The 27,619-nt window shown below is 36.8% G+C and overlaps 2 protein-coding genes across 3 annotated transcripts; one reads left to right on the top strand and one right to left on the bottom strand.

Moving 5' to 3' along the window:
• Positions 1 to 1,112: 1,112 nt before the first annotated feature.
• dgcr8 (DGCR8 microprocessor complex subunit) lies at positions 1,113 to 9,054 on the bottom strand. Of its 2 annotated transcripts, none has more exons than XM_051111223.1 (14): positions 8,893 to 9,054; positions 7,344 to 8,348; positions 6,885 to 7,047; positions 6,030 to 6,172; positions 5,597 to 5,930; positions 5,311 to 5,508; positions 5,122 to 5,223; positions 4,619 to 4,717; positions 4,011 to 4,093; positions 3,808 to 3,908; positions 3,588 to 3,694; positions 3,334 to 3,461; positions 2,214 to 2,327; positions 1,113 to 2,015 (listed from the first exon to the last, which is right to left on the bottom strand). In XM_051111223.1, the coding sequence occupies exons 2-14, from the start codon at positions 8,037 to 8,039 to the stop codon at positions 1,932 to 1,934; spliced, it is 2,352 nt and encodes a 783-aa protein (XP_050967180.1). In that variant the 5' UTR covers positions 8,040 to 8,348; positions 8,893 to 9,054; the 3' UTR covers positions 1,113 to 1,931. The 2 variants fall into 2 exon arrangements, with proteins under 2 accessions (XP_050967180.1, XP_050967182.1); XM_051111225.1 differs by lacking the exon at positions 8,893 to 9,054 and adding an exon at positions 8,800 to 8,886.
• A 2,889-nt stretch (positions 9,055 to 11,943) lies between these two features.
• tia1l (cytotoxic granule-associated RNA binding protein 1, like) lies at positions 11,944 to 19,411 on the top strand. Its single transcript, XM_051110767.1, has 11 exons — positions 11,944 to 12,150; positions 12,846 to 12,942; positions 13,280 to 13,378; positions 14,468 to 14,522; positions 14,667 to 14,754; positions 14,854 to 14,929; positions 15,077 to 15,185; positions 15,333 to 15,431; positions 15,646 to 15,730; positions 17,077 to 17,212; positions 17,663 to 19,411. Exons 1-11 carry the CDS (start codon positions 12,116 to 12,118, stop codon positions 17,810 to 17,812), a joined length of 1,029 nt encoding a protein of 342 aa, XP_050966724.1. The 5' UTR covers positions 11,944 to 12,115; the 3' UTR covers positions 17,813 to 19,411.
• The last annotated feature ends 8,208 nt before the right edge of the window (positions 19,412 to 27,619 follow it).

Raw genomic sequence — 27,619 nt, forward strand, 5'->3', positions numbered from 1 at the left:
CTAATACACACTTAGTAAGACTGACAGGACAAGTCGTACACTCCAGACGTTTATTGGGAAAGCATATTCTCTAAGCACTCATAGTATGGCAGCAGCCTTGTGCTCATGGAAAACAGGAAAGTGCCTTCACAAACGCAGTGAACATTCAGAAGCACACAAACTAAAATACTAAATTCAATGACAGTGCACTGCAGTTTTTTTTTTAGTCGCTGTCCCAAGAAAACCTGATTTGTTTTTTTTTCCCCCCTCACCCACTCAGACTAAACAGACCATGACCTTTCGATTCTATCCTAAGGGCCCTAATAGTTTGAGGGGAAGTGGTGGTTTTCTTCAAACAGCGACCATTATTTTAATCCAGCAGTTATTGCATTTTTTTTTTAAATATTTTGTTCCATGTATATGTTTATATATATTCAATGAATAGCTATGCAGCAATATTCTATAAAAATGCATAAGACTTAAAGCTTTGGTTCACACTGTTCTTCAAGCTACTGAATAACAAATGTTCTGATTTCATTCGAGGTATGGAGTTACCACCTTCATTTTTAGGTAGACTGCCTTGTGAAATAATGAATATGATTCAAACTATTTAATACACCAACGTGATAAGATCTGAATAAAATGAGCGCACAATCACCCACCGCAGCAAATGACCACAAAACCATACCGAAAAATTGAAGACAAATACAAAAAGAGCACATGCGTAGAAGGCATTTTTTCTCTAAAATATCAATGCAAGAAAGCAAGCATCACTCCACAGCAAATACGTTAACGTATAGCATCACAAATGCAGACTCAAGTGAGGCGTTTCCCTTTTGAAACAAGGTACCATCAATAAAAGGGGAAAAAACTAAGGCAACATGTACCATTTTTTCCTACTGAAGATTGCCAACCAGCCTTTAATGCGAGAGTTAGATTATACCAGAGCATAACGAAATGTAACAATAACAAAAAAAAAAAAAAAAAAAAAAAAAAAAAAGGTAGCTAAAATAGCGCACACTAGCATCCTATCTCCCTGATGTCTGGTTCCTCAACTAACTACAGTACCTCAAACACTTGTGCTTGTGTTTTCTCTGCAGTGCTTTCTGAATAAGTAGAGCAACTGGTCAAGATTACCAGCGGTATGCATTGCTCAATAAAACAAATACACAAAGATCGTTCATTTTACACAAGCAAATAGTTCCAACGTTAGTGCATTTCTTAACAGCAGTTGGAAGGGAAGTGTGCACATGAAATGCTTTAGAAATACAACATTGAAATGTTTCACATGCCAGTAAGAACTAGACATGGCCACTGAGGAAATCCCACACACTTTAAGCCATTATAAACCCTATTTTCCAGATAAAAGATCACATGCACTGAATAAACAACTCTGCATGCCACAGAAGCTGACATAAAGGAACAGATCCTTGTAAAATGACAGGCGTATCTGTTCCAACGCATCAGTTATGAGTACTGACATACAATCTGTCATGTGAAATCCTTAGCGCAGCAGTAAACATGAAATGAATTTGCCGTTTAAGAAGGGAAAAAGCAATATTTTTATTAACATCTAAAAGCCACAAACTTAAAAGCATCTGTAATACTTATTTAACATACATCATCTGTATGATTAACCTTAATATAGGCATATTATTGTCAACAGCCGTCATTATATTTGTGCACTTTCAGGTGCAGAAGTGCATCTGGAGGTATTTATGCTCATTCTACCTTCCCTTAGTGCATTCGTATGACTGCGTCCAAACCCATACACTATGGGCAATAATTGGATTGGGAATAGAGCTCAAAAATCTGATAAAAATGTAACTAGTATTGCCATTTTGCACTGCAAAGTAATGCATAAGTTAGAAATGGTACGATGACCTTTTGTTATACAACTATTACCATTGGTCAGTGCTATCTGCTATCACAACATGTTGGACGAGGGTTTGCTAGACGTCAACAGTACACAGAGGTTCACTGCCAGGTTGAGCGGACTCCATTATAGTCATCTTCGGCTTCTTTCTTGCCTCCTCCTGAAACAAATATAAAAAGGCACAATGAGTACGCACTAGAAAGGTCCGATGAGCTTTTAAGCTGTCAATTTAATGAATTTATTTTGCTTGACTGGAACACATCAACTCATTCAAACAGGAGGTTTTTAATCTTCAGCCAACTTAATTTATCTAAAGTGCAAGATTTGACTAAAAGAGATCATATATTTGCAGCTGTACCCTTTCTCGAGCCAGCTTCATCATCTCTTCTCGTAGCTTGTTGAGGATGTGAAGATTTGGCTTGTTCTTTTTGGCATACTGCTGAAGCTCAATCACGCTCTTATCAGAATTCTCCTAAAGACGGCAAGAATCCAACATTACAACTTTAGTCACACAAACCAAAAACATTACCCTCATTTTATTATCTTAAAGAAAACACCAGGTATTAAGACTTGTATGGCTTAATATAATGTAAATGGTGCCACTTACTGAAATATGTAGTAGAAAACCCATGAAAGATTTACTTTATATAAAAACAAAAAACAAATCCACATTGTTTTCTACACATTTTGCACTATAGGGGCACCATTATTTCGATTACATCAAATGGTTGCACTGTCGCTATTTTTACAGCAACACAACTCTGAAAATAAAATACTGATAGGATGATCACAGCCACTGAAATAGCACAGAGTTGGCGATGGATACAAGTGTAGTCTTAAACCAAATGCTGTACCATCAAAGAGTCGAAACACCTCAGATTTCGAGTGAAATCCACGCTGAGAAACTCCTTCAGTGGCTGCGGCGTCATGACGAGCATCTGCATGTTTACATCCTGCCAGGATGGCATCTAGTGTTTGTGGTCTCTGCTGTTTGTAAGCTCTTTAAATAGCTGTGGTCTACTAAAAGCCTCAAAGGCATCAGAGCTAAGGTGGATAGAACAAAGATGTGGGTCTTTAGAAAGTTTTATTTGTCCACAGGTGTATTCACATTTTTTTCTCTTCTTATCTCTAGGAAAGCAGTGAAGACATACATTGCTTCTCTTGTTGCCCTTCGACTGAAAAATTACAAACAAAAGCGGCACAATGTGGCATCATATCAGTATTTTATTTTCCAAGTTGTGTTGCGGTAGCAAGAGGTAGCGGCAGTAGCTTAGCGAGTGCAACCATCTTATGTGAAATAATGGCGCATAGTCTAAAATATGTATAAAACAATGTGGAATCTTTAAATAAATGTAAACCTTTCATGGGCTTTCTACTACATAACAGGCATCATTTACTTTATATTAAGCCATACAAGTCTTAACACCCAAAGTTTCCTTTAAAATGCAGAGTATGTTTTGATAAATAACAGTGCTGACCTTTTTAACCATCTTGTTGCTTTCTCTGCCGTACATGCGCAGTAGTGAGCCCCAGTTCTTCACGTGAGGATGAAGCATCTGAAGAATCTTCTGTGATGCAAGCTGCTTTCCAACTCTCTTATTTTTACCTGCAGTCAACAACAGCAACAATATTAGGTATGTGATTTACCTACTAAGTAGACTAACACTTATTTCTGGAGTCTGGCATTGTGTAACCTTGATTTTTACTGGAGTGCTCTAGCACGGATACTCACACCAGCCACGTACAGTGTGCTTCCCACATGTCATGACGTATTCACTCTTTTGGTTCTTTCCTGGAATCACCTCGAACTTAATGCTGGTGTCACCCATGCCATGGTTTCTACGAATCAGGCAACAACAGATCTTCAGTTGCTTTTCAGTCAGGCATGAAGACATTTCAAGAACCCATGGTTGTACTGACATGCTTTTCCTGTAATACTGGAAACAACATACCTCTTAAGGCACTCATGAAGGATCTGATATGGTGAGAGTAAACCTGCTTTGTTGGTCAGCTCGTATACCCTTGAATCTTCAATACTGATATGATTAAAATACTGTGGGATTCGAGAGGAAAATAAACATCTGTAAGTACCACAAAGAATAAAATTCCATTTAAAGATAAAATCAGTCATTTCCCTCAGAAAGAAGAATAGTACCTCCAGTTCATCTCCCTCTACGGGCTTCTCCTCAGACGTCTGCTTCACAAAGTCAGGAATGAGGATCTCCAGTGTTGCTCGAGCTGTCAGAAAGAGAATGACAGTATATATACTTATGTTCCCCAATAAAAATTTTACAGTAATGTATTTGTGAAAAATTCTTGCTAATATGACGACACTGGACCACAAAACCAGTCATAAGTAGCACACGTATATTTGTAGCAACAGCCAACAATACATTGTAGGCTTTGAAATTATTTTTATTTTATGCCAAATATCATTAAGTAAAGGTCATGTTCCATGAAGATATTTGGTAAATTTCCTGCTGTAAATTTATCAAAACTTAATTTTTGATTAGTAATATGCATTGCTAATAACTTAATTTGGACAAATTTAAAGGCTGTTTTCTCAATATTTTGATTTTTTAGCACCTTGGATTCCAGATTTTAAATAGTTGTATCTTGGGCAAATATTATCCTCTCCTAACAAATAATACGTCGATGGAAAGCTTATTTATTCAGCTTTATTTAAAAAAATAACCCTTATGATTGGTTTTGTGGTCTATGGTCACATATTAAAGATTTAGATAAAGATGGGAGAAAAGGTACCAGCTTTATTCTTGGCGAGTTTTTTACTACTTGCTGTTCCTGTGCCATATGTAACACCGTCTATAATGACTGAGGCTCCGAAGGGTTCACTTGGGTTTTCTGGACAAACAAAACAATATTGCATAAGACCTCTATAAGAATAAGAAAAAAAGGAGGAGAAAAAAATAAATAAATAAAAAAAATAAAAAAAACCACACACAAATGCAAAGTAAATTAATTACACTGCAACAGACCATGTATTATTAATGCGATTTTATCACAGTTAGAGAGAGCTGTTAGTTACATCAAGTCTAAAATGTCTCTAACCAAACTGTTCAGCATGGTTTATTGCTTTCAACAGCATTTTAAGCACACTGATAAAAATCACATCCTGTTTTTCTGCCAAGCAAGCCTATTAGCATAACTAGACACAATACTGCAGATATGCAGACTTATTATTGGCTATTCACAGCTCCAAACAGTTTCACAATTATAATTTTAGTCTTATGCATTATGCTACTTACCACATTCAAAAAAGTTGTAAACTGGACGCACTTTGAGTACTCTTTGCATATACTCATGTAAAATGCACACTTCTGACTTCCCGTTGGGGTTGATGACAAACTCTGAAATGTAAACGTGGTCAGTCTTGTTAAAATACCACATGTAGTGTACTAGTCAATTCATTAAAGTAATGGCTCACAGACAGGTACCTTTCTTTGTGGGTGCATCTTGCACAGACAGCGTGATGAGCTTCTGATTGGCTGGTAGGATGGGCCTCTCAGACTCAGCCTGCTTCCTCTTCATGTCCCTGTTGAACTGTCTGCGCTCAGCCCACGTGCGAAACTTCTTCACTGTCACTTGCTCAAAATCAAAGCACTTCTCTAGGTAGCTTCTAAACTCCTCAATGTCTGGGATACAAGCCACAGGAAGAGAGTTTACAAAACATGTGCATTTTAAAATAAAGATGCACCAGAGAGTGAAACCTCATCCTCTTACCAACGGACTCATCTTTGCAGACCTCCACCTTGGCTTTGACCTGACCCAGTGCTCCCTGTGCAGTATCATTGGCTTGGCTGTCCTTCCCCTCTGTAGATCCTCCTGGCTCCATGAGGTCAAGATCTGGATCTTCTGATGTTGGTCTGCCGGTCAGCTCTTCTGTGGCAGTAGAGTCAGGTTCATCGACTCTCTCCAATGAGACGCCCTCCTCGCCAGATTTCGTCGGGGACACCTCTGCAGTCGGAGTCACCTCTCCATTCTGTTCCCTTTCTTCTTGTTCCTTCATTTTCTTGTAATGCAAGCAGGGAATGCTACTGGTTGGTGGGTCATGTTTCTAGGGGGGAAATGAGTAGGATTACAGGAATGAGGTGCATAAGAATGCAAAGCACTCAATTTGTAAGTAGAAATATCTTAGGAAAGCCAAACCATTTACCCTAATGCTTCCTGTTCCAAGGAAGTAAGGTCTAGACCAGGTTACAACTCTGGTTTCCCGGTGGAGGTAGACTGGAATGCCAGAGTTATGGAATGTCATGATCCACCCATCGGGTAACGGCTCAGTTGGTGGACGCCCGCGACCTTAAAAATAAATAACTAGTCAAATCAATAATTAATTATTAATTAAAAAAGAAAAAAAAAAAAAAAAAAAAAAAAAAAAGAGTCACCTAGAATCCTAGTGTTTTAATCTGGTTTCAATTAGTGTTATGGTTAAAAACTAAAATGAAAATGTTAAAATAAAATTAGTATAAATGGAAAACCTAAAAACGAAAATGCATTTATGACACCAAAATAAAATGAAAAAAAAAAAAAAAAAAAAAAAAAAAATGGCTCACAAGTTACTTTTTGTCTGATACAGAATATACACTACAGTTAAAAAGACAGACATTATCACATATTCATGCAATAATATACATAATATTATACAATGTATTATATATTATAATAATATAATATATATATTAAGTTTATCAAATGACAGTTAAGATTTTAACATTGTTACAAAAGAGTTCCATTTCAAATCAATGCTGTTGTTTTGAAGTTTCTATTCAATAAGGCATCCTGGAGAGGGAAGAAAAAAAAAAAGTATCACAGTTTTCACAAAAATGTGCGCAAAAAATAAAAGTGAGAGTGAAAACCACAGAAAGTTATAATAACCCTGGTTTAAAAACACATCAAGATATCTCAATCTTTTAACATTTTACATTTCAAAAATTATAACAGTGTAACAACAGTGTTTTATAACCCTATGATCAAACGTTCTATGAGTTAACCAAGAGTTTCTGAGGCTCACTCTTAAGAACGGTCTTAATTTTGGTCATCATGGGCTGAACTCCGGCCTCCCCGTCTGAATGGTGATCACTGTCTCCAGCATACTTGTCTTCAGCCAGACGCCTCTTCTTGGGCATGGGCATGCCTTCCTCCAGCAGGGCATCTACATCATTGTCAAAGTCCTCCTGGAAGAGTAGGTGGGTTAGTAACTGACAGCCACTGACATGTCATCAACTAAACATACATCAAGATTTGAATCAAGCCCATTTTGTGAGCTGTAATTCAAATCTTCTTCGAATGGACCACCTTGTTACAGTCCAGGATCCTTCCTGATGAATAAAAGACACACACTCTATTTGTGGTAGATGCACATTTCAAGAAATTGTTTGAATATTGGTATTTGTAGGTTTAGATGGCTTTAATTACCCTACATTACAACAGAATGCTTTAAAGAAAAGGGCCAAAAGGCCATCCATTTTACCTCATAGGAATAACTCAGGTCCTCCTCGTGAGCTTGCTCCTGCTGAACTATCATCTGAGACCTGAAAGCACTCGGCTCTCCATCTTCCACTTCCAGAAAGTTCTCGCTGAAATCTTCCAGGTCATCCAACACGGCAAACTCAACCTTGTTCTCCTGCTCTGTCTCCAGGTCTTCACTGTTTCTAGCTAATCCTAAGGAACCAGCGCCCATGGTTGAGCTGCCCGGCACACTTCCCTCATCTAGAGAATCATGCAATTCGCCATTCAGGCCTTCTAAACGCTGCTCTTCATCACTACCCTGCCCCAATCCAGTGTACAACACCTTCCTGTCTTTGCTCTTACTGCTGTCAGAGAAACTGACGCTGATCTTTACATCTTTGAGGAGTTTGAGATCAGGTAGGAACTTAGTAACTGGGGGGGCATGGCGAGCAGTTCTAGGGCACTTAGCCATGGGGTCAGGACTATCTGACGGGTAACTACTAATGGACAATGTGCGCTTGTTGAAGAGGAGCTGTTCATCCCTGTCCACTGCTGGGGTGTGTTGGTGTCCATCACCACCAGAGCTAACGTCCATTTCCTCTGCGTCACTGGACGTTTGCAGGGGAGGTGGTGGAGGTGCTTTATCGTAATCATTCCCCGCCAATACTGCGTCTGGTGGCTCCAATGGGAGGGGAGGTAAAATCTCATTCACATCCATGTTTAATTTCTTAAAAAGAGCTATATTAAAACTATGCGAGAATGCAAGTGGGAAAGGATCTGCCTAGTTTAGCTAAAAAAATTGCAGCCCTAATACATGCATGTATATATTACACAGCTCAAGACACCTATTTAACAATATTCATGTACATGGTTGAATATGCTAAGCTGACTACATTGTTCTTTTCATTAATGTAGACAGCTTTTTAGTAATCACTGTCTCAATTATTGGAAATCACAATGCATTCAGCTTAAACGTTGCCCACATCTAAGCACGGTCCATCCTGGGAGGCCAGATCTTCTGTCAGTGCTGAAAGAAAGAGGAAAAAGAAAATCAAAAGGCATTCAAAGAGCACAACAGAACTGCATCTTAATGCTAAAACTTCTCAGAGTCACCTTTTATTTCCCAAAATGCACAACACAGAAAGCGGTATTAACATAACTAATTGTGTATTTGCATGTCGAGATGCAAATTGTGTTGCTGGCTGCTAAATAAACAGGTCAGCAAACAAACACTTTATTTGAAGGATATTATAATGAACCATAAGCCCTGAAGGCCTTTGCTAATTAGTCGGCTAGGAGAAACGGAAGGCAATATGGTTACATTTCGTCACGTAGATATTAAAAGCTGCAATTTTGTCTCACAGTTGTTTTTTAAAACAATCACGTTTGCGCTTTTAGGTTTGTTTATCAAAAACTGAGCTATGCCTCGATTTGTTCGCCGGTTAGCCGTAATAAGGAGCCGTGTGCCGCAACCAAACCTTTTCAACCGAAGCATCCGCGAACCAGCGAACTTAAATGTCGACAGGAGTAAATATCAGCGCCGTTTCTGCAAACTATTCTCATTTACTCACCTACTATACAAATGCTCTACTGAGGACCGCGTTCAATCAAACGGTTTTTCTGTTTATTGGTTTCAGATGGCCGTCTCCTCTCTCCGCCATCTTCACTGCAGAGCAGCATCAGGGGATCTGAACGAACACGCCTCTCAACCGGTGCCTACGTTCACGTGATTGGACCAACATGATTCAGTTTTCACTTAAATTTGCTTCAGATGTGAAAGACTGCAACTATATATTTAGTTATGTGATCACGCGAGTCCGATATGGAAGAACAAGTAATGTGGCATTTAAACAGTGAACGCAACAGGCATGTAACGTTACATGTATGATTGTTTATGTCGTGATTTACAGTTGTTAAAGAAAGCATATTTAGTGGGTATGGCTATTACAAGTTTTTCTTGCTAAATGCATAAAGCCCGAAATGGAAATAAGGCAGAATGTGTCCGTTAGCTGTGTACGACTCTTAAACGAATCGCTTGCCTCTGATTCGAATCTTTTCAGTGAATCGGTTGACGACTAGATATCGCTGTTTAAATGCATCATATGTGACACTGGATCACAAAACCAGTCGTAAGGGTCATTTTTTCAAATGTATACATCATATGAAAGCTGAATAAATAAGCTTTTCATTGATGTATAGTTTGTTAGGATAGGACAATATTTGGCCGAGATACAACTATTTAAAAATCAGGAATCTGAGGGTGGAAAAAAATCTAAATATTGAGAAAATCACCTTTAAAGTTCTTCAAATAATGTTCTTAACAATGTATATTACTAATCAAAAATTAAGTTTTCATACATTTACAGTAGGAATTTTATAACATATCTTAATGGAACGTGATCTTTACTTAATTTCCTAATGATTTTTGCCATAAAAGAAAAATCAATAATTTTGACCCAGTGTATTTTTGGCTATTGCTACAAATAAACCCCAGCAACTTAAGACTGGTTTTGTGGTCCAGGGTCACAAATGTTGCGAGAACGCCCAAAGCTCTCGTGCACGTCTGTTGAAGCACTACAGAGAAATAGGGTGCTGTAAAACTGGTTCATTTACTTAAAGAAAATTTTGGTTACCGAAACCCCCGTTACCCCCTTTAATTCACACAGAATGGCTTTAATGTTACCCAAATTCACTCTGGTGATGTCTAACCCCTACTTATTTAATATTCTAGAAAGCATTTTACGCTGATGTGGACACAGAGATACAGAGTAACCAAATCCAAAAAGGCAGTAAAAGGTAGTGTTGTTGTACTCAAGGCCGGTCTTTGTCTTGTCTCAGTTAATAGGACTCTGGATTTTATTTCAAGACCGGTCCAGACCACAACTGTGGGGAAATCACTAAATTGCCAATGTATTGTCTGATTTATTTAGAACCATCATAACTATTTAAATAATTAAATAACAATACCAAATAATTTGTTTTATACTAGTGTATCTTAATTTGAGATACTTGGAAGTTTTTGGAGGCATCCTAGTGGGCCTTGGCCCCCTGGCTGAGAACTAATGATTAATATTGTCAGAAATGAATGAGTAATTGAGGGAAAAATGCCACCAAAATTAATACAAACGCCTGCAAAATTTAAGATGTTGCAAAAAAGTACTTGTATGAGATCTGGATTTTTATAACATATTATATAATTAAGCAATATCACAAGACCAAGAGAGCTGTTGTCACAAATTTGATATTGCTTTTATACAAACATTCAATAAACAAAATTACATAAAAAAACATTACTCTTAACATTATTTATGCATTTGTAGTTGTACCAATTCAGAAGCAGCTTCTGTGCCACTGCAAAGATAAATTCTGCTGTTAGTGACTTCATTTGATTGATAACAGCTTTGTATAGTGTCTTATTCAGATTGTATTTATTTCTTAATTATTAATATTAGATTTTTTTTCAAACAGTAAATGTGGATCTTTCAGATGAATTTGAGCAGTGCTTGTCTGGTCTTGGTCTTGACTCGGTCTCGCTCTTGGTCTTGGTCTCAACACACAATGGTCTTGGTCTCAGCTTGGTCTCGGATTAGGTGGTCTTGACTACAACATTAGTAAAAGGCTGCCGAAATGTGTGTGTGTGTGTATATATATATATATACACACACGCACACATTTCGGCAGCCTGTACCTGTGTATATTTTATTATATTCTGTTACTAGTGTTATATACATATTTATATATATAGAGAGAGAGAATGTATATATATATATATTAAACTTAACCTGAAAAATAAGACTCATTACCACTTGGCTTAGTTTGTCTTAATATAGTGGCTAAGTTAAAAACCACTAAACTGGCCCTTGGATGTGAACAGCTTCAGAGACATATAAAGTTGCCAAAATCTGTTACCCTACTCTATTTTACACAGAATTGCTTGAATGTTATGAAATTACATCTGGTGATGTCTGGCCTCCTTTATTTATATTCTAGAAAGCATTTTGCTTTTATTTGAATAGACACAGAGGTACACAGAATCTGACAGCCAAGCTTCCCGAAATCCATTGCCCTTCTGTATTTCAGAGTGTGGCACTCTTTCATGTTACCCAAATTCACTCTGGTGTTATCTAGCCTCCTCTTATTTTCTATAAAGCATTTTGCCCCTATGTAACCATAACAAGTTACTAAAAGCCACTACCCTCCTCTATTTCACACAGAATGGCTTTAATGATTGAACAGTTTGTTTCCAAATCAGACTGAACACCAATAACTGTATATGAACTTTAGTATCAGTTTTAGATGCAAATTAAATATGAACATTTAACAGATTTTCTAAATGACTTAATTTTTGTAAGAGGAATCATACCTTCAACTAAACTATGACATATTAAAAAATAATCAATGCCCTTATAAATAAAGCTTTATGGATCTACATTTGGCTTTACTGAAACGTTTATAGCAAGTAACATGTCTCGCCTGGATGTTGGGGAGCATGTAACGTAAAAGAATCACGAGAGAGTCGAAAGAACCGATCCGCCGAAATGAGCCGGACTCGTTGCCATCAGGGTCAGCGCACGACCTGATAGGGGGCAGTAATCGGTTTCTTTCTCCACGAACAGCAGGAGCTAAAGAAGAGCGCTCGCAACGTCATGTGATGACGTTTCATGAGTAACGTCAGAGGAAGTTATTCCAGTAAATTCGCGTTAACTAACAAGTTAAAATCATACAAGCTTTATCCACTCGAACGTTAAAAACAGAGCAGTTTTTAGTCAAAGCGTCAACCTTTTCTCCACCAGCATGATGATGATGGACGAGGACCAGCCCAGGACATTGTAAGTGCTGCTGTAGTTTAGTCGGCCACTTTACGAAGCCAAACTCGTGTTTAAACACGTTTAGTAAAGCGCCACAAAGGTCGCAAGCGCAGCACGCCAAACTTTAGTTAATCAGCTCAAGAACATAAGTCCGTTAATTACTCTTTATGTTATATATGAAGTCTGAGACGGGCGTCCATGCTTTCAGTCCCCACAGCACAAGCCGGCTAGACAAACACCAAACTGGGGCAGCGGAACCGAGCCTAGCAGAGGTGGCGGTGAAGAATACAGTGTTTCCCTTAACCTTACTATAATGTTTTCGGTTATGTGCAAATGGATGGTCTAGTGTGTCTCCATTATGACTAATTACCGTGCAAAAGAGGCTTTTGCTAGTACACAAGTTCCGTTTGTAGCGCTAGTTTTCCGTTACCCAATGAGCTAACTACAAAAAAGCGCTTAAATGTTATTATATCCCCACAGGGCCCTTATCACACTTTCCTCTGATGTAAAATCTTGAAACAGACGGACGGACTGTTTACTATGTGTGTTTTTTCTCATAAATAGAGCTTTTGGATCATGTTAGCAGTTCGCTCTTGTGCGCTGAAAACGTGGCAGAAATGAAACCTCGCGGAATGTGCTGCTGGCGTGAGAGATGGAGGAAAAACGCGACGCATTGACCGCGTTTTTCAGTTTGCTGTGCTCTTCTGTGTCTTTAGGTATGTCGGGAACCTCTCCAGGGACGTTACGGAGGCCCTCATCCTGCAAGTGTTCTCCCAGATTGGTCCCTGCAAGAGCTGTAAAATGATAATTGATGTGAGTTGAAAAAACATCCGAAATCCAGAGATTCCACTGTCATGAAATGCCGGGAAATAAATTGTGCTTTTTTTAGGCCTGGAAAAGTTATGGAAGGTAGTAGAGTCTTAGACGTTATTTAAATTTCGGTAGTTAACTTAGGATCTAGTTTTTTGTCTTGTGTAGAGTACATTTCTCTTGCATGTAATAATGAGAAGTTTGATCAAATTGTAATTTTGATTGAAATGATTCTTTAAGAAAATTCTTGTCCGTTACTCACAAATGATTTTGATAGGTCTTAGAAAAATTGGACACCCTTAACTTGCACAAAATTTACCCAATTCATTTTGTTTTTCAGACGGCTGGAAATGACCCATACTGCTTTGTGGAGTTCTATGAGAACAGACATGCTGCTGCAGCTTTGGCTGCCATGAATGGCAGGAAGATCTTGGGAAAGGTAAAATATTGCGAACACACCCTCAAAAGTAGATAAGATATGATTTGAAATGAGGTTACACCCCTTTGCGGTCTTGTCAGAGCTATGTTAATGCTATATACTAAGATGACACGCTAAATATCTTTAGTTAGCACACTTGTAGTGTGTTTACAGGTAAGTTGCTTTTACCCTGTGCATCAAATCCTCCTTTTAAGTCCCTTCATCTCATCAACTATTTACAACACACAAGTCAGTGTATACTGACCCAGGATTTACACTGTTTATGCTAATTTTTTTATTTATTTATTTTTTTGTTAAAATATTATTTTATCTTTGTGGCATATTGCTGCTTTTACAGACTGCAAAAAGTAGAAAACTGCAATATGACAATGCACAGTAAACACAGATGTGTTCATTGTACGTTCATACTGGTAGCTAAGGGCTTTAACATGGTAATATTTAAATATGGCTGAGAATACTAGAGTTGTTTTGGTAGTTTGGTGGATAATCAAATAAGCAAAAATGTTTATCTGGAAAGTCCTTGCAATACATTAGAATCCTTTATTGGTTCACTGGAGCTCCTAATTACTTTTTCCATGTACAACTCTTCAAAGCATGTTGTTGTTGTTTTTTTTGTTTTGTTTTTTTAAGTCATCTTTTGGGTACAGGTGGACCATTTTTATTTTTGATCCTCCCCTCCATATATGTCAGCATCTAGCCTTGCTTTCTCATCATCTACACCTGTACCAGGCCTTCAAATTTAGCAAAGCCTTGGCGAAAATATATTCAGTGCAAATATTTTATCCTCAACAGGTAATGAAGGACCATTTGAGGAGTAATACAAGTTGATAATGTCACTTCTTTGTAAGTCTGCTATTTAGCCTCTTTTACTATGTAGAAAATAATTCCAGAGTTTTTTTTTTTTTTTTTTTTTAAATAGTCCCTTTTTCTTTGAACCTGAGTGACAACCTGGGTTTTTATTTTATTGTCAGATTATTTCTTCTGCGTTTGGAGGCTCGCCATATTATGCGGCTAAGTAAGATGAAGATGATGCTTAATATGCAGGTGCTTGTCTTAATGTGCTGGTCTCTTCTCTGCTTTCTCTCTTAGGATATGAAAGTTAACTGGGCCTCAATGCCAGGCAGTCAAAAGAAAGACACAAGCAGTAAGTGTCCTCTTCATCCAGCATGTGCATGTCGTGTTATGTATAAGAGTCTATGTGATAAAACTATGAAGCATGAATAGTATTTCTCTTTTGCTTCAAGGTCTATGAAATATCTAACCATTTCCCCTCCAACCTTTATTGTAGATCATTTCCACGTTTTCGTTGGTGACCTGAGCCCAGAAATCTCAACAGATGATGTCAGAGCAGCCTTTGCTCCGTTTGGAAAGATATCGTAAGTGGAATATTGTGTAATTTAAGTGCTATGTAAACCTCATCTGTGCTGGATTGTCTTTACATTCGGATTTTCACTGCCTTCATGTGTTTGATGCAGTGACGCCCGTGTGGTGAAGGATCTGGCCACAGGCAAATCTAAAGGATACGGTTTCATCTCCTTTATTAATAAGTGGGTAAGTATTTGCGTGTTATTTGGTCTAAAAGTGCCATGATGGTAAAGTTATACTCTGTTGCAGCAGGATGACATGAAAGTAACTTTTGTGTGTCTTTATGGCTTTTTTGTTATTGATCAGTTTGATTGGTTTTGTTGCCACTGATAGGATGCAGAAAGTGCCATTCAGCAAATGAATGGCCAGTGGCTGGGAGGCAGACAGATCAGAACAAACTGGGCCACAAGAAAGCCATCAGCTCCTAAATCAAACAATGAAGGTAAGTCAGTCTAAACCGTATAATTTGACAGTTTCTTTGGTCTCTCATTTGTTTGGTCTCTATTATGGAATTGGGTGGTTTTCTTTTTAATCATGTGTCATTTATTTGTGTTGTACTACTCAAATGTTCTCTCTTTTTGATCTCAAGCATCCAGCAGCAAACACTTGTCCTATGAGGAGGTCCTGAACCAGTCGAGTCCTAGTAACTGCACCGTGTATTGTGGTGGCATTGCTTCTGGCCTTTCAGGTTTGTATAAATGTCTAAATATTGTAATTTGTACTTATGTTGTGAAAAGAATATGATCTTATAAGGCCTAGTTGAATCTTCAAACAGGTTTGCACTTACTGTCAGTAAATGAATAAATGTCATTAAATAAAAAAAATATATGAGCTAGATGAAATGTTTTTTTGAAATTCATATTTAATGTGACATTTGAATGTGTTTTTCTCATCTTCTGTAGATCAGCTGATGAGACAGACTTTCTCTCCATTCGGGCAGATAATGGAGATCAGGGTTTTCCCGGAGAAAGGCTACTCATTTGTGAGGTATGTCAGTATGAAGCTATGAGAATACTTTGTGCGCAAAGAAAATTGAAACGATGCAGTGCATCTGGGTTCTATATCAGAATTCCAGCTCCTGTGTACGGCTGCCCTCGACTAAAGATTTTTCTGGCCGACTAGTAGTCGTTCATTTAAATCATAATAATGAGCCTTTAATTGCCTACATGGCCTAATAAGCGCTCAGCGCATGCATAGAATTTGCCACTTCACAACGACAGAAGTAATGGTTATGAATAAGTCAGGGTAAAACCATAAGGAAGCTGCATTAACATTTGAATAATTTATTGATAAACTAGTGCTTTCTTTGTTTTCGGCTTAAGAAATGAAGTTGGCGACAGTGACTTGTCATCTCCGCAGTAGTGGATGCGCCTGTATGTTTCATCTGGCTTACATAATCTAAGAATATTTGTTTTCTATTTGAATTGGTTCGTTTGAAAGTAGACATTTCACTCTCTATAGATATATTTTTCATGTCTGTAAGGCATGTTCACAGAAAACGATGTGGCAGAAAGTGCATCATGCTTGCTTTTATTTTACAAAAATACAATGTTTTGTTGTTATTGTGAGCACACACAAATAAATGTAGAGTCTTTACAGATTCGAAAGATGTATTATTATCTGTATGACCAAAAATGACTCCGCACAGACACTTGAATAGCACACGTTTTTCTGACATTAGATTGAGCGACCATGTAAAGTTGCTGGTACCAACATATTTCAGATAAGCCAAATTTAAGGTTGATGAAGGGTGATGGTCGACGATGTCCTGCCTGATGTGTTGTATTACCACATAGACCAGCCGTTAACGATTTGTCCATCACAGACTGTGTGACTTTGCCTGTGGGTTTTTTATTTATTTATTTATTTTTTTAGCAATTTAAAACATTTTTGGTCAACCAAGCCTCTTGTCGAATAACGATTAGTCGACTATTAGGGGGCAGCCCTACTCCTGTGTCAGCAGCATCACACACGTGCATGGTACTGTCGTGAACGCATGTCAAAGGCTGACATGGAAGAGAAGGAAAATGTTATTTTTGTTTTCTTTGCACACACAAAATATTTTTGTAGCTTCATAAAATTGGTTGTACCGCTGATGTCTATTGTAATGACGTCATTACTACCTTTCTGGGCATTAAACGTGGTAGTGGCATTGTTCTCTATGCAGGGTCAGAAAGCTCTTGGATTTCATCAAAAATATCTTAATTTGTGTTTTGAAGATGAATGAAGGTCTTATGGGTTTGGAATGACATGAGAATGAGTAATTGCTGACAGATTTTTCATTTTTTGAACTATCCCTTTACTTAATTTAGCAGTTTTTTTTTTTCCTCAAGGTTCGACTCTCATGAGGGTGCTGCCCATGCCATTGTGTCTGTAAATGGGACCTGCATTGAGGGCCATACTGTGAAGTGCTACTGGGGAAAAGAAACAGCTGATATGAGATCCATGCAACAGATGCAAATGCCCCAGGTACCCCTTCATCTTGACCTCTCAGTAGGCCTGTCACAATAATCAATATATCGACTTATCACACAATATTTGAAGAGTTTTTGCAGAGTTCTTTGTGCATCTTTCTTTTTTTTCTACTTATTACTTTGCACCTTTTTGTTAAATGTTTATTTACTCTTTATTCAAGTTTTTTAAGGTATCTAATATTTTGATACTTAATTTATATTTAAATATTCTTAAGAATATTTTAATTTGAAAGTGTGTAGGCCGCCTTGCATTATTATGCTGTTATATTATGATAATATATTCAGTGGCATAAAATGACAATAATATTGCTTATCACAGTTATCTCTGGGGCAGTCTATCGCACAACAAAAAGTTATCGTGACAGACATTACCTGTCAGAAACATGCACTTGCCCTCTGCCTTATTGCAAACTCAAGTTTTACTATTTGTCCTTTTCCACAACAGAATAAACCCACCTACGCGGCCCAGCCTTATGGACAGTGGGGTCAGTCATACGGCAATGGCCAGCAGATGGGTCAGTATGTGCCCAACGGCTGGCAGATGCCGACTTACGGCGTCTATGGGCAGGCCTGGAATCAGCAGGGATATAAATAAGTACAGATGCGGCTGACTAATCCCTCAGTCCAATCATTAAACCCCACTTCAGTGTGGCATCTGCCCAATGGGACTCACCATCACACCAGTTCAGGGGTTGTTGAAAGGGCTGCATTTAGCCCACTGTACATTATACTCAGACCATTAACTTGGAAGGAATCCTGTCTTTTGTCTCTCTTTTTTTTTTTTTTTTTTTTTTTTTTTTTTTTTTGTTTTTTGTTTTTAGGCCCCAAGATTTTTTGTTGTCAGATTTTCTTTTAAAAAGTACTGCATTTCGGGGACTTTAATTGTCTAGTATTGCAACAGATGGAATGTCTTTTCAATGTGTTGAATCTGCAGGCTCAATTTAGCTCACACCTCGAACGGTGTAGAAGGTTTGAGGTCTAATAATACTGCACTCTTTGTATGGAGTTCTTGTCTCTAAACCTGATTTGTTCACGAATATCTTTCATTTTTGTTTTGTCAGTACGACTATGCTTTGTTTTATTTTTACGAGAAAGGTTTCAAAAATTGAGACGTGTGATCGCGTTAATCGAATATAAAATATTTTATCTCGTGACGCCTAGTGATAAAGGTATTCTGCATATATAGAGGAGATCATTCTGTGGCCTTGAATACTTGAGGTTTCAGGAACTTCATGATAAAGTTTTGGACAATTACTAAAGCTTTTAACAAGTTGTATTAACACAGAGGTGCAGAAAAACATGCTTCCTTTTTTGTTCAATTTAAATGTTAGACTTCATTTTGTAACATGGAATCGGCTCAATTTTTAAGACGTTTTGTTTCATGTTTTTACAATCATGTTTGCTCGGATCAGTTGAGGATGTGACAGCACGGCGGTTCATCTGTGGCAATGGCAGTGCTGTAGCATCTTTGTAAAGATTTTTGTAATTCTGTGTAAAATGAGGTTGTGAATTATTTCTTTAAATCTTGTAAATTCAGGGTTTGTTGAACATCTGTAATGTAACGTTGCATGGACATTCTGAGCTCTGTTCTTGTTACAATCTCTTGTAAAATCCATAAAAAGCGTGTTCATTAGAGTTACTGAGATGCGATTTTTCAATGTTCCTCCCATTCTTCTACTTCAAGAGTCACTGTTGAATTTGCAAGCCAAAGACAATGACAAAAATGAAGCAAGATCTTGCATGCTTCCACCTTGCTGTATTGAGATGGTGATTGTAGTGTCAGTGTTTGGTGTGATATGGAAAGGTGAAGAAATGCAAGATACTCCTGTGGGTTTCAGCCACGCTCTCGAGTTGCTCACATGGCCAAATTCTTTAAAGGACACTGGTGTTTTATTTCCTCTTACCATCATTCTTTTTCTTACTGGGCCCCAACACGGAGTCATGATAAAGTAAATCAATTTGAAAGTTTTTTTTTTTTTTTTTTTTCTTCTTCTGTCATGTAAATTTATCAGCATAGTTATTTAATGTATCTTTTTCTAACTATTCTTTTTTTTTTTTTTTTTTTTTTAATTTGTAAAAAGCTAGAAAGGTTTACTGTTATTTTGAAACACCCCAATTATATGCTTCCATCTAATGTTGTTCCATTTACTATATTCCATGTGTAAAAACACTTAATAATAACCATTCAAAACTACTTTGTCTTGAGTGTTCAATGAAAGAATATTTACCAGTATTTCTTTACAGTTGTGTGATAATTTATGATGCTTTGTGGTGAAATATAACTGACACATCTTGGCTATGGAGGAGTGGGGTAAGATGTGCCACTATGGTCATTTAGTCAATATGTATGGTCAAAATACATCATAGACTACATCAAATTAAGAGAAGAAAGTGTTTCAGTCACATGCCGAATGTTTATACGAACAATTCAATATCCCTTTTTAAAACATAAAATTATTGTTAAAATGTTTTTATTTTTTTATTAAACTGAAAAACTAAGATTCATATTTAATATATAAAAATATAATAATCCACTTTCCATTTGTTACATATGGCCATTTGGCACATATTAATTCTTTGCAGTACAAAGTTGGAAAAAAATCTTTGATCATCTTTTTTGAAAGGTGGACTTCAATTTGCCAGCAGTCACATGCAACAGTGTTTTGTGTAAAAAAAAAAAGAAAAAACAGACACTAATGATGTTTCATTCTCTTTTAAAAGGTTCTAAATACAATTCCACTGATTCTGGTTATTTCTAACATTTTAAATAAAATGGAAGTGCTATACAGTTAGTTTATAAATAATGTCCTATGGAACAGGTCATGTTTTAAAGGAAAGTTCCAAAACAAGAATTTACAAATTATGTACTCACCCCCTTGTCATGCAAGATGTTCATGTCTCTCTTTCTTCAGTCATATAGAAATTATGTTTCTTGAGGTAAAAAATTCAGGATTTTTCTCCATATAGTGAATTTCTATGGTGCCCGTAACTTTCAAAATGCAGTTTAAATGCAGCTTTAAAGGGCTCTAAACGATCCCAGCCGAGGGAGAACGGCCTTATCTAGCAAAACGGTTATTTTCTAAAAACAAACAAAAAAAAAGTACAATTTGTGTTTTGTTTGTTTGTTTGTTTGTTTTTTTTAAACCTAATACGCTCATCTAGTCTAGCTCTGCGATGCACATACGTACTCTGTGTAATCCGGGTCAATACAATTAGGGTATGTCTAAAAACTCCCATCACATTTTCCCCTCCAACTTCAAAATTGTCCTACATCGCTGTTTTACTTTGTGTTTGACTCTTCCTTGCGCGTTCAATTTATAAACACTGGGTCAGTACTTCTGCAGCGATGTAGCACGATTTTGAAGTTGGAGGAGAAAACGAGATGGGAGTTTTTCAACATACCCTAACTATATTGACACAGAGTTTGCACGTGGATCGCAGAGCTTGACAAGACGAGCATTTGAGGTTAAAAAATATTTTGTACATTTTTTTGGAAAATAGTCGTTTCACTAGATAAGACCCTTCTTAATCAGCTGGAATTGTTTAGAGCTTTTTGAAGCTGCATTAAAGCTGCATTTTGGAAGTTTAAACTCACGGGCACCATAGAGGTCGATAATACAGAGAAAAATTCTGTAATGTTTTCCTTAAGAAACTTAATTTCTTTACGACTGAAGAAAGACACGAACATCTTGGATGACAAGGGGGTGTTTAAATTATTTGTACATTTTTGTTCTGAAAGTGAACTTCTGTAAGACTGAAGCATTCTGTCAGCCTAAAGTGCTCTGGTTGACACTTTGCTCTCAATAAAGACCACAAAATGGCAGTTTTAGATTTTTTTTTTTTTTTTTTAGCAGTAAAAGAACTTACCTTGTTTTCCTGTAATTTTGGAAGGAGAACTTTTGCTGTACAACCTCTCACCATGTGTCATGGACTTAAGTAGTGTTGCTTACGTCTCCAATTTCATTTATATTCTCCTGCAATGAAGGGTGCAAATACATAGGTTTATCTAGCTGTACATTACATAAGATTTTTTATTTTACCAGAAAAAAAATGTCATTGTTGATTACAGAGCACATGAACACTGGCAGTTCAATGCCTTCTTAGTGATGCTAGCTCATGCTAAGATGCTAATGTTGTAGTTGTAATATTTAACATGGGATCAAACAGAAGTGAAATCAAGTGAAATCTGTCTACACAACAACAGATGAAAGGACTTATGCATTATTCAACACCATTTTATAGCATAAGAGTGTGGGTAGTGTTCAAACTGAAATAAATCCAACAAGAAGTGCATTTCAACTACCCAGATAATCCACTTATTTAACAAAAAACAAAGCGTGGAAAGCAGAATGGGAAAGAGTATAAAGATACTGATTCTAGAAGACCCTTATCAAATTCATACTCTGAATGGTAGAGTACATTGAGTACAAAGTGTGTAGTGTACAGCGACCCAACTATAGAATATTGGGCCAGATTTAACAGTTGTCTAAATATAAAACAATGGAACAAGTGTGCGTACCCTGGTGAAAAAAACAGCATATGCTGGTAGGCATGTTTTGATGCTGGGATGCTGGTTAGGTATGTTTTGATGCTGGTTTAAGCTGGTCAAGGACCAGCTTAAACCAGCTAAGGACCAGCTTAAAAACATACCTAACCAGAATCCCAGCATCAAAACATACCTACCAGCATATGCTGGTTCTTCCACCAGGTTAGCAATAGTGGAATAACATGAATCGCTTATGTTACATTTAAAGGAAATGTAATTAGCAGAACAATATGTTTACAGAATATGCAGTTTACAGAATTTAGTTTCCATAACATAATTCCCAAACTATGCATGGAACGCTGTGGCCTACAATTTTCAATTTCAGCTTTCGAACAAAAAGGCAGCCAAGTTGTAATTCAGTTATGGTTACATTGTCTGTTATGTTTCTTTCTGGCTTCACTGAGAATCTTTGTGGTTTAACAACAACTCTCATTCCTGTCTGATGTACAACATTACATCTCATTGAAATGCAAATGTAAGAAGACAGTAAGTCACTTCTTTTTAACCCTCCCTCCCTTTTTATAACTTAAAGTGAATTCAGTTCTTACTGTAAGTACCTCCATTTTTATGCACAAGCTGTTACACCAAAATTGGCCACTAGATGGAAATCTCACCCAACATTTTAATGGTGTCATCCAAAATGTTCTTGAATTCCCCAGCATGAAAACACATTCAATGGGCAAGAGCATCATGGGAAAATAACAAACACGATCAATATTTCCTCAGTTGTGTTGTGCACAGAATAAACTGTGCAATAAACATTCATTATCTGTTCACAGCCCCCATCACAAGTCAATTTGTTCTACAGAAGGCCCTGTCTTCCTCCAATCGTAGTCTTGAATAGTTTGAGATCAGAAAAGATGCAATAAGATTTGAATATCATGTATGTGTTTGATAAGGTAATTAGCGAGATGGGGGCAGTAAATGACTGAGAGAGAAAGCGAGACAACAAGGTGTCTTTGCTTTGAAACATCATTTGTCAGTCTGTCAGTGTGATTCAGTAGAATGGTAAAGTGTGTGAGTGTGTGTGTGTGTGTGTGTGTGTGTGTGTGTGTGTGTGTGTGTGTGTGTGTTGCTAAGAACAAGGTGTCTTTAGTGCAAGCCATCATTAGTCAGTGTGTCAGAGCAGTGGTGTGGAATGGAGGGCTGGATTGACAGTCTGATAAATGAGGGCAGCTCCTCTCTCAACAGCACTGCTAAAAACAGACAGCAAGAGAGAGAGAAAGAAAGAGAGGGAGAGAGAAAAATGTCAGCAGATGAGTTACTGAGCAGATCAGAACTGACATAAATCAAATCTGTCCATGACTTGCTCCATCTTCTCTCTCTCGCTCTCCCTCTAACGTCACCGCTAAAACTCTCAATACATCATACCAGTCAAAAGCAAGAAAATTTATATGAGAGATCTTGACTGATCGCTTGTACTATCCAGGTAAATGAGCTGAATTTTGTGTACAGCAGATCTTGATTGCTGGATTTAGAGAGAGAGAGAGAGAGAAACACACACACACAAACTTTATTATATTTATTAATTATTAAAATAAATGATATATAGATGATATAGATGATAACATTAATAATAATAATAATGAAACAATTACAACATTTTAATATTATCGTTATTTAATAAATCATATAAACATATTTTATATTATTATTAATAATAATAACGATAAGGCTGCATTTGTTAATTTCTTATAAAATGTGACCCTGGACCACAAAATAAGTCATGAGTAGCATGGGTATATTTGTAGCAATAGCCAACAATACATTATATGGGTCAAATTTTTCTTTTATGCTAAAAATCATTAGGATACTACGTGAAACATCATGTTCCATGAAAACATTTTGTACATTTCCTACCGTAAATATATCAAAACTTAACGTTTGGTTAGCAATATGCATTGCTAAGAACTTCATTTGGACAACTTTAAAGGCGGTTTTATCAATATTTTGATTTTTTGCACCCTCAGATTATAATTTAATTTTTTATTTACAAATGGGTAATTTTTTATTTACAAATGAGGACATCTCATTAAGGATTTACTGAGTATGCACACATACATACACATATTTTTCGGTCTGAAGGCTCATTTAAATACATCTTGTTGAACATAAAATTCGTCGTGATAAGAGATACTTGATTAACAATCCATACAAATAAAATTCTCCTTATCTGGCCCTCCCAACACAGTGTGATTCATGCACTTATGCATGTCATGTGGTCTTCTCCTGTCCTAATCTAACAATGTCAGTCATTTTAATTCTGTCTTAGTCTTGTGTTAGAACCAACACTCCAGATGTGTAAATGGATATGAATATGAGTGAGCAATTAAAGAGAGAGAGAGGGAGATGAAGAGGCTGTTGTATGTGTTACTGCTGTCCAGGAGGCTCCTCTCCATGTAGCCGCGTGTTTGAAGACTGTATCCGCACGTGTGTGACAGCTCGCAGCAGAGGCTGACACAAAATAAACACGTTACAGTAATTAACCTTGACAGGCTCAATGCGGCCGCCAGCAGCAACTTACTCCTAATGATACAATTAATTTATAATTAAGGCACACTGTCTAACCAGAATCAGAGAGAGAGAGAAAACAGCCCCTCTCATTCATAGACTACTTTCACACAGTCAGCATTTGGATGGGTGTATTTACTAACACACAAGATACTCAAATAGTACTGTACATAGCACAGCCGACAGCAGTGGATTGAACAGGTAACCTCATGCAAATGTTTGTCAATGACTGGACAGACGAGAATTGTGTTTTTGTTCTTACAGCACATATCAACCAAACTCACTTTCAAAATGCAGCTGTGACTGTGAGTGACTTTGGCTCTTTTTTAAACGCTGACTGCTGGTGGATGACATAACTACACCATCTGTTTCCCAAATGTATTTTTCTCTTTTGATTACCATTCAAAATTCTGACAAAACTAATGGATGTCAAATTAACTGAAGAGAAAAAGTTGATGGTGTTGTTGGTGCTTTTTTACTTTTATACCAAGCCATCATCTGATATCTGCATTTTAGACATCCCTCTGCTGGTGAAACACAGGATTACACTGGACTGTAGATTGTATTGCCTATTGAAGGCCCTTTGTTGCATGTGCTGCATTTACTGTCAAATGCTATTGCACTATTAAGGCCATTTTTAGTAGCATGCGAGTCAAAGACTACAGTCAAAGGCTACCCACCATTGACCCGTCACAGAACTCAAAGCTCCCACCCATAATCCCCACCTTTCTCACATTCAGTTCACAAATGTATTTAGACTCTGTAAAGGCTAAGCACACTGTTCATCATATCTGTTTTATACATGTAATATTTATTGTGCAGCATAAGGATTCATTAGTAGTCTTCAGAGAAGACAGTTTTATCAGACCATATGGCCCTGTCTGTAGAACACACACATTCCATCTGTAGGATGCCTGTGACACACACACACACACTCATTCTGTCTAATAGACACACGGTCAGCGTCAGGTTAACACAAACCTTTACTATCTCAGCTCAGCACTGTTTTTTCTTTATATTGATAAATATGACATTCACATCAGAATTGCTGTATTAGCATCTAAGGACAAATACACAAATGTAAAACATGTAAGGCCTTTTGTTTTTTAAATAGCTTTATTAGATTCAATTTTTTAAAATATCATTTACTTTTTATTTTATTTCCTTATTATTTTAGTACTTGAAATAATTTAATAATTTAATTTAGTACTTGATATTTTAAAATGATATTTTTTATTGTGATTTTAAAGCTGAATTTTTAGCATCATTTATCCAGTCACATGATCCTTCAGAAATCATTCTAATATTCTGATCTGCTGCTCAAAAACATGTATAATAATAATAATAATAATAGTAGTAATAATAATAACTATTATTATTATTATTATTATTGAAAATGTTGAAAACAGCTCAGTGGATTTTTTTTTCTTCAGGTTTCTTTGATGAATAGAAAGTTCAGAAGAACAGCATTTATCTGAAATAGAAATCTTTTGTAACACTTTCACTTTCTTTTTGTAACACTTGATCAATTTAAAACATTTTTGCTAAATAAGGTATTAATTTCTATAATTTCTTAAAAAAAAAAAAAAAAAAATATGCTGACTCCAAGCTTTTGAATGGTATAGTGTATAACGTTACATAATAAAAGCTTTTTATTTCAGATAAATGCTGATCTTTGGATCTTTCTATTCATCAAAGAATCCTGAAAAAAAATGAAAAATGTACTCAGCTGTTTTAAATATTGATGATGATGAGGATGATGATAATAAAAATAATAATAAAAGTGTCTTGAACAGCAGATCAGCATATTAGAATGATTTCTGAAGGATCATGTTAGTTGGCAAGGCAATATTGAAAACAAAATGGTTTAGTTTAATTTTATTTATCTAACATTTACATATTTTGTTTTCAGTTTTTTCTATCACCTGATTCATGAGTTCACCTGTTCATATGATCCTTGTATATAATAAAAGTAAACAAATTTGCTGAACAAGATGGAGGGATTGAGCATGAAACTCCCCCTGGACTAGTTAATAACGAAGTTAGTAGTGAATTAATACAAATAAAGGACTTCACAACTTTACAACTGACTTCACGTCAATGAAGCTACAAGCGTAGCCATTTAAAGGGGTCATCGGATACTTTGTTGTTTGTTGGATGTTGTTTGAACATAAATGTGTGCACACAAACACCCTATAATGATAAAAATCCACCCAGTGGTATTTTTTTAATCTTTATAAGTAATATTCCCTTTTTCAAATCAAGCCATTCTGAGCGTCTTGTCTGTGTGACGTCACAAAAACCAAGGCCGCTCCCACAATAGTTGATTGACACGGCCGTCTTACCTTAGACCCACCCTGAGTGAGTTTAGAACAGACTCCAGTGCATTGGAAGACAAGAATGTCTCCAGTTGAATGACTGAGGTATGAGCCAATGAAGATGCGGAGGGTTAACATTACTTTTGTTTTTGAAGGAAATGCACCCAGCGCTCTACATAAATGTGTCTATGTTCGCATGAATCATTCGTGATGCAGCTTTACCTACAGCAGAAGTGAGAATAAGATTTTTTTTATGTATCTTTGCAAATTGGTTTCTTAATAATGTGCTAGTTAGCAATTTCCGCGGCTAAAGTAAACAGAACGGCTCGTCAGCTCACAGAAGAGAGGGGTGGGGTGAGCAGAGCTCATTAGCATTTAAAGGCAAATGCAACAAAACGGCTCGCTCTAAAAAGGGCTGATTTTAACAAGGTAAAAATTGTGTTTTTTTATACTACCAATGAGAAATTTTAACCAAAGTATGTTATAGACTTCTCATTAAGACCCTAACGAATCATATCAACTTGTGGAAAATGGGCATCCGATGACCCTTTTAAATATTTATATTTAAAAAAAAACTACTTGGAGTAGAAATTGTAAATGTCAATATTATAGAAATATACATGGAGATTATACAGCATTTGAGAGAATGCCCTTGGAACATTTTGATTGATGTATTGTCGAGTATAAAATAGAAAAATTGGCAAGACAAAGTGCAAACAACAGCCTCTTTTCTTCATTTATGTCCAGCTCCCTAATACAGGAGTGAAGATTTTCCACAAAACAGTCACGATAAGAGGGATTGAGTTTCCGCTTAAGTGCCTCAGAGACGGATCTAGTTTAGCTTCTGGTTTTCTTTACCTTTTAATACATGGAAGTTCACTTAGTCCCATTGCTCAAGAGCAGTAGACGGGGATCAGGATGGGAAGACAGCAGAAGAGAGAGAGAGATGTCTGTATCTGTCAGCACAAGGGAGGCTAAGCTCTGACAGGTGTGTCAAGCAGTCAGTCACCTGTCAGCACTACAGAGA

This window comes from Labeo rohita, chromosome 5, assembly GCF_022985175.1.
Source record: "Labeo rohita strain BAU-BD-2019 chromosome 5, IGBB_LRoh.1.0, whole genome shotgun sequence".
Lineage (NCBI taxonomy): Eukaryota > Metazoa > Chordata > Actinopteri > Cypriniformes > Cyprinidae > Labeo > Labeo rohita.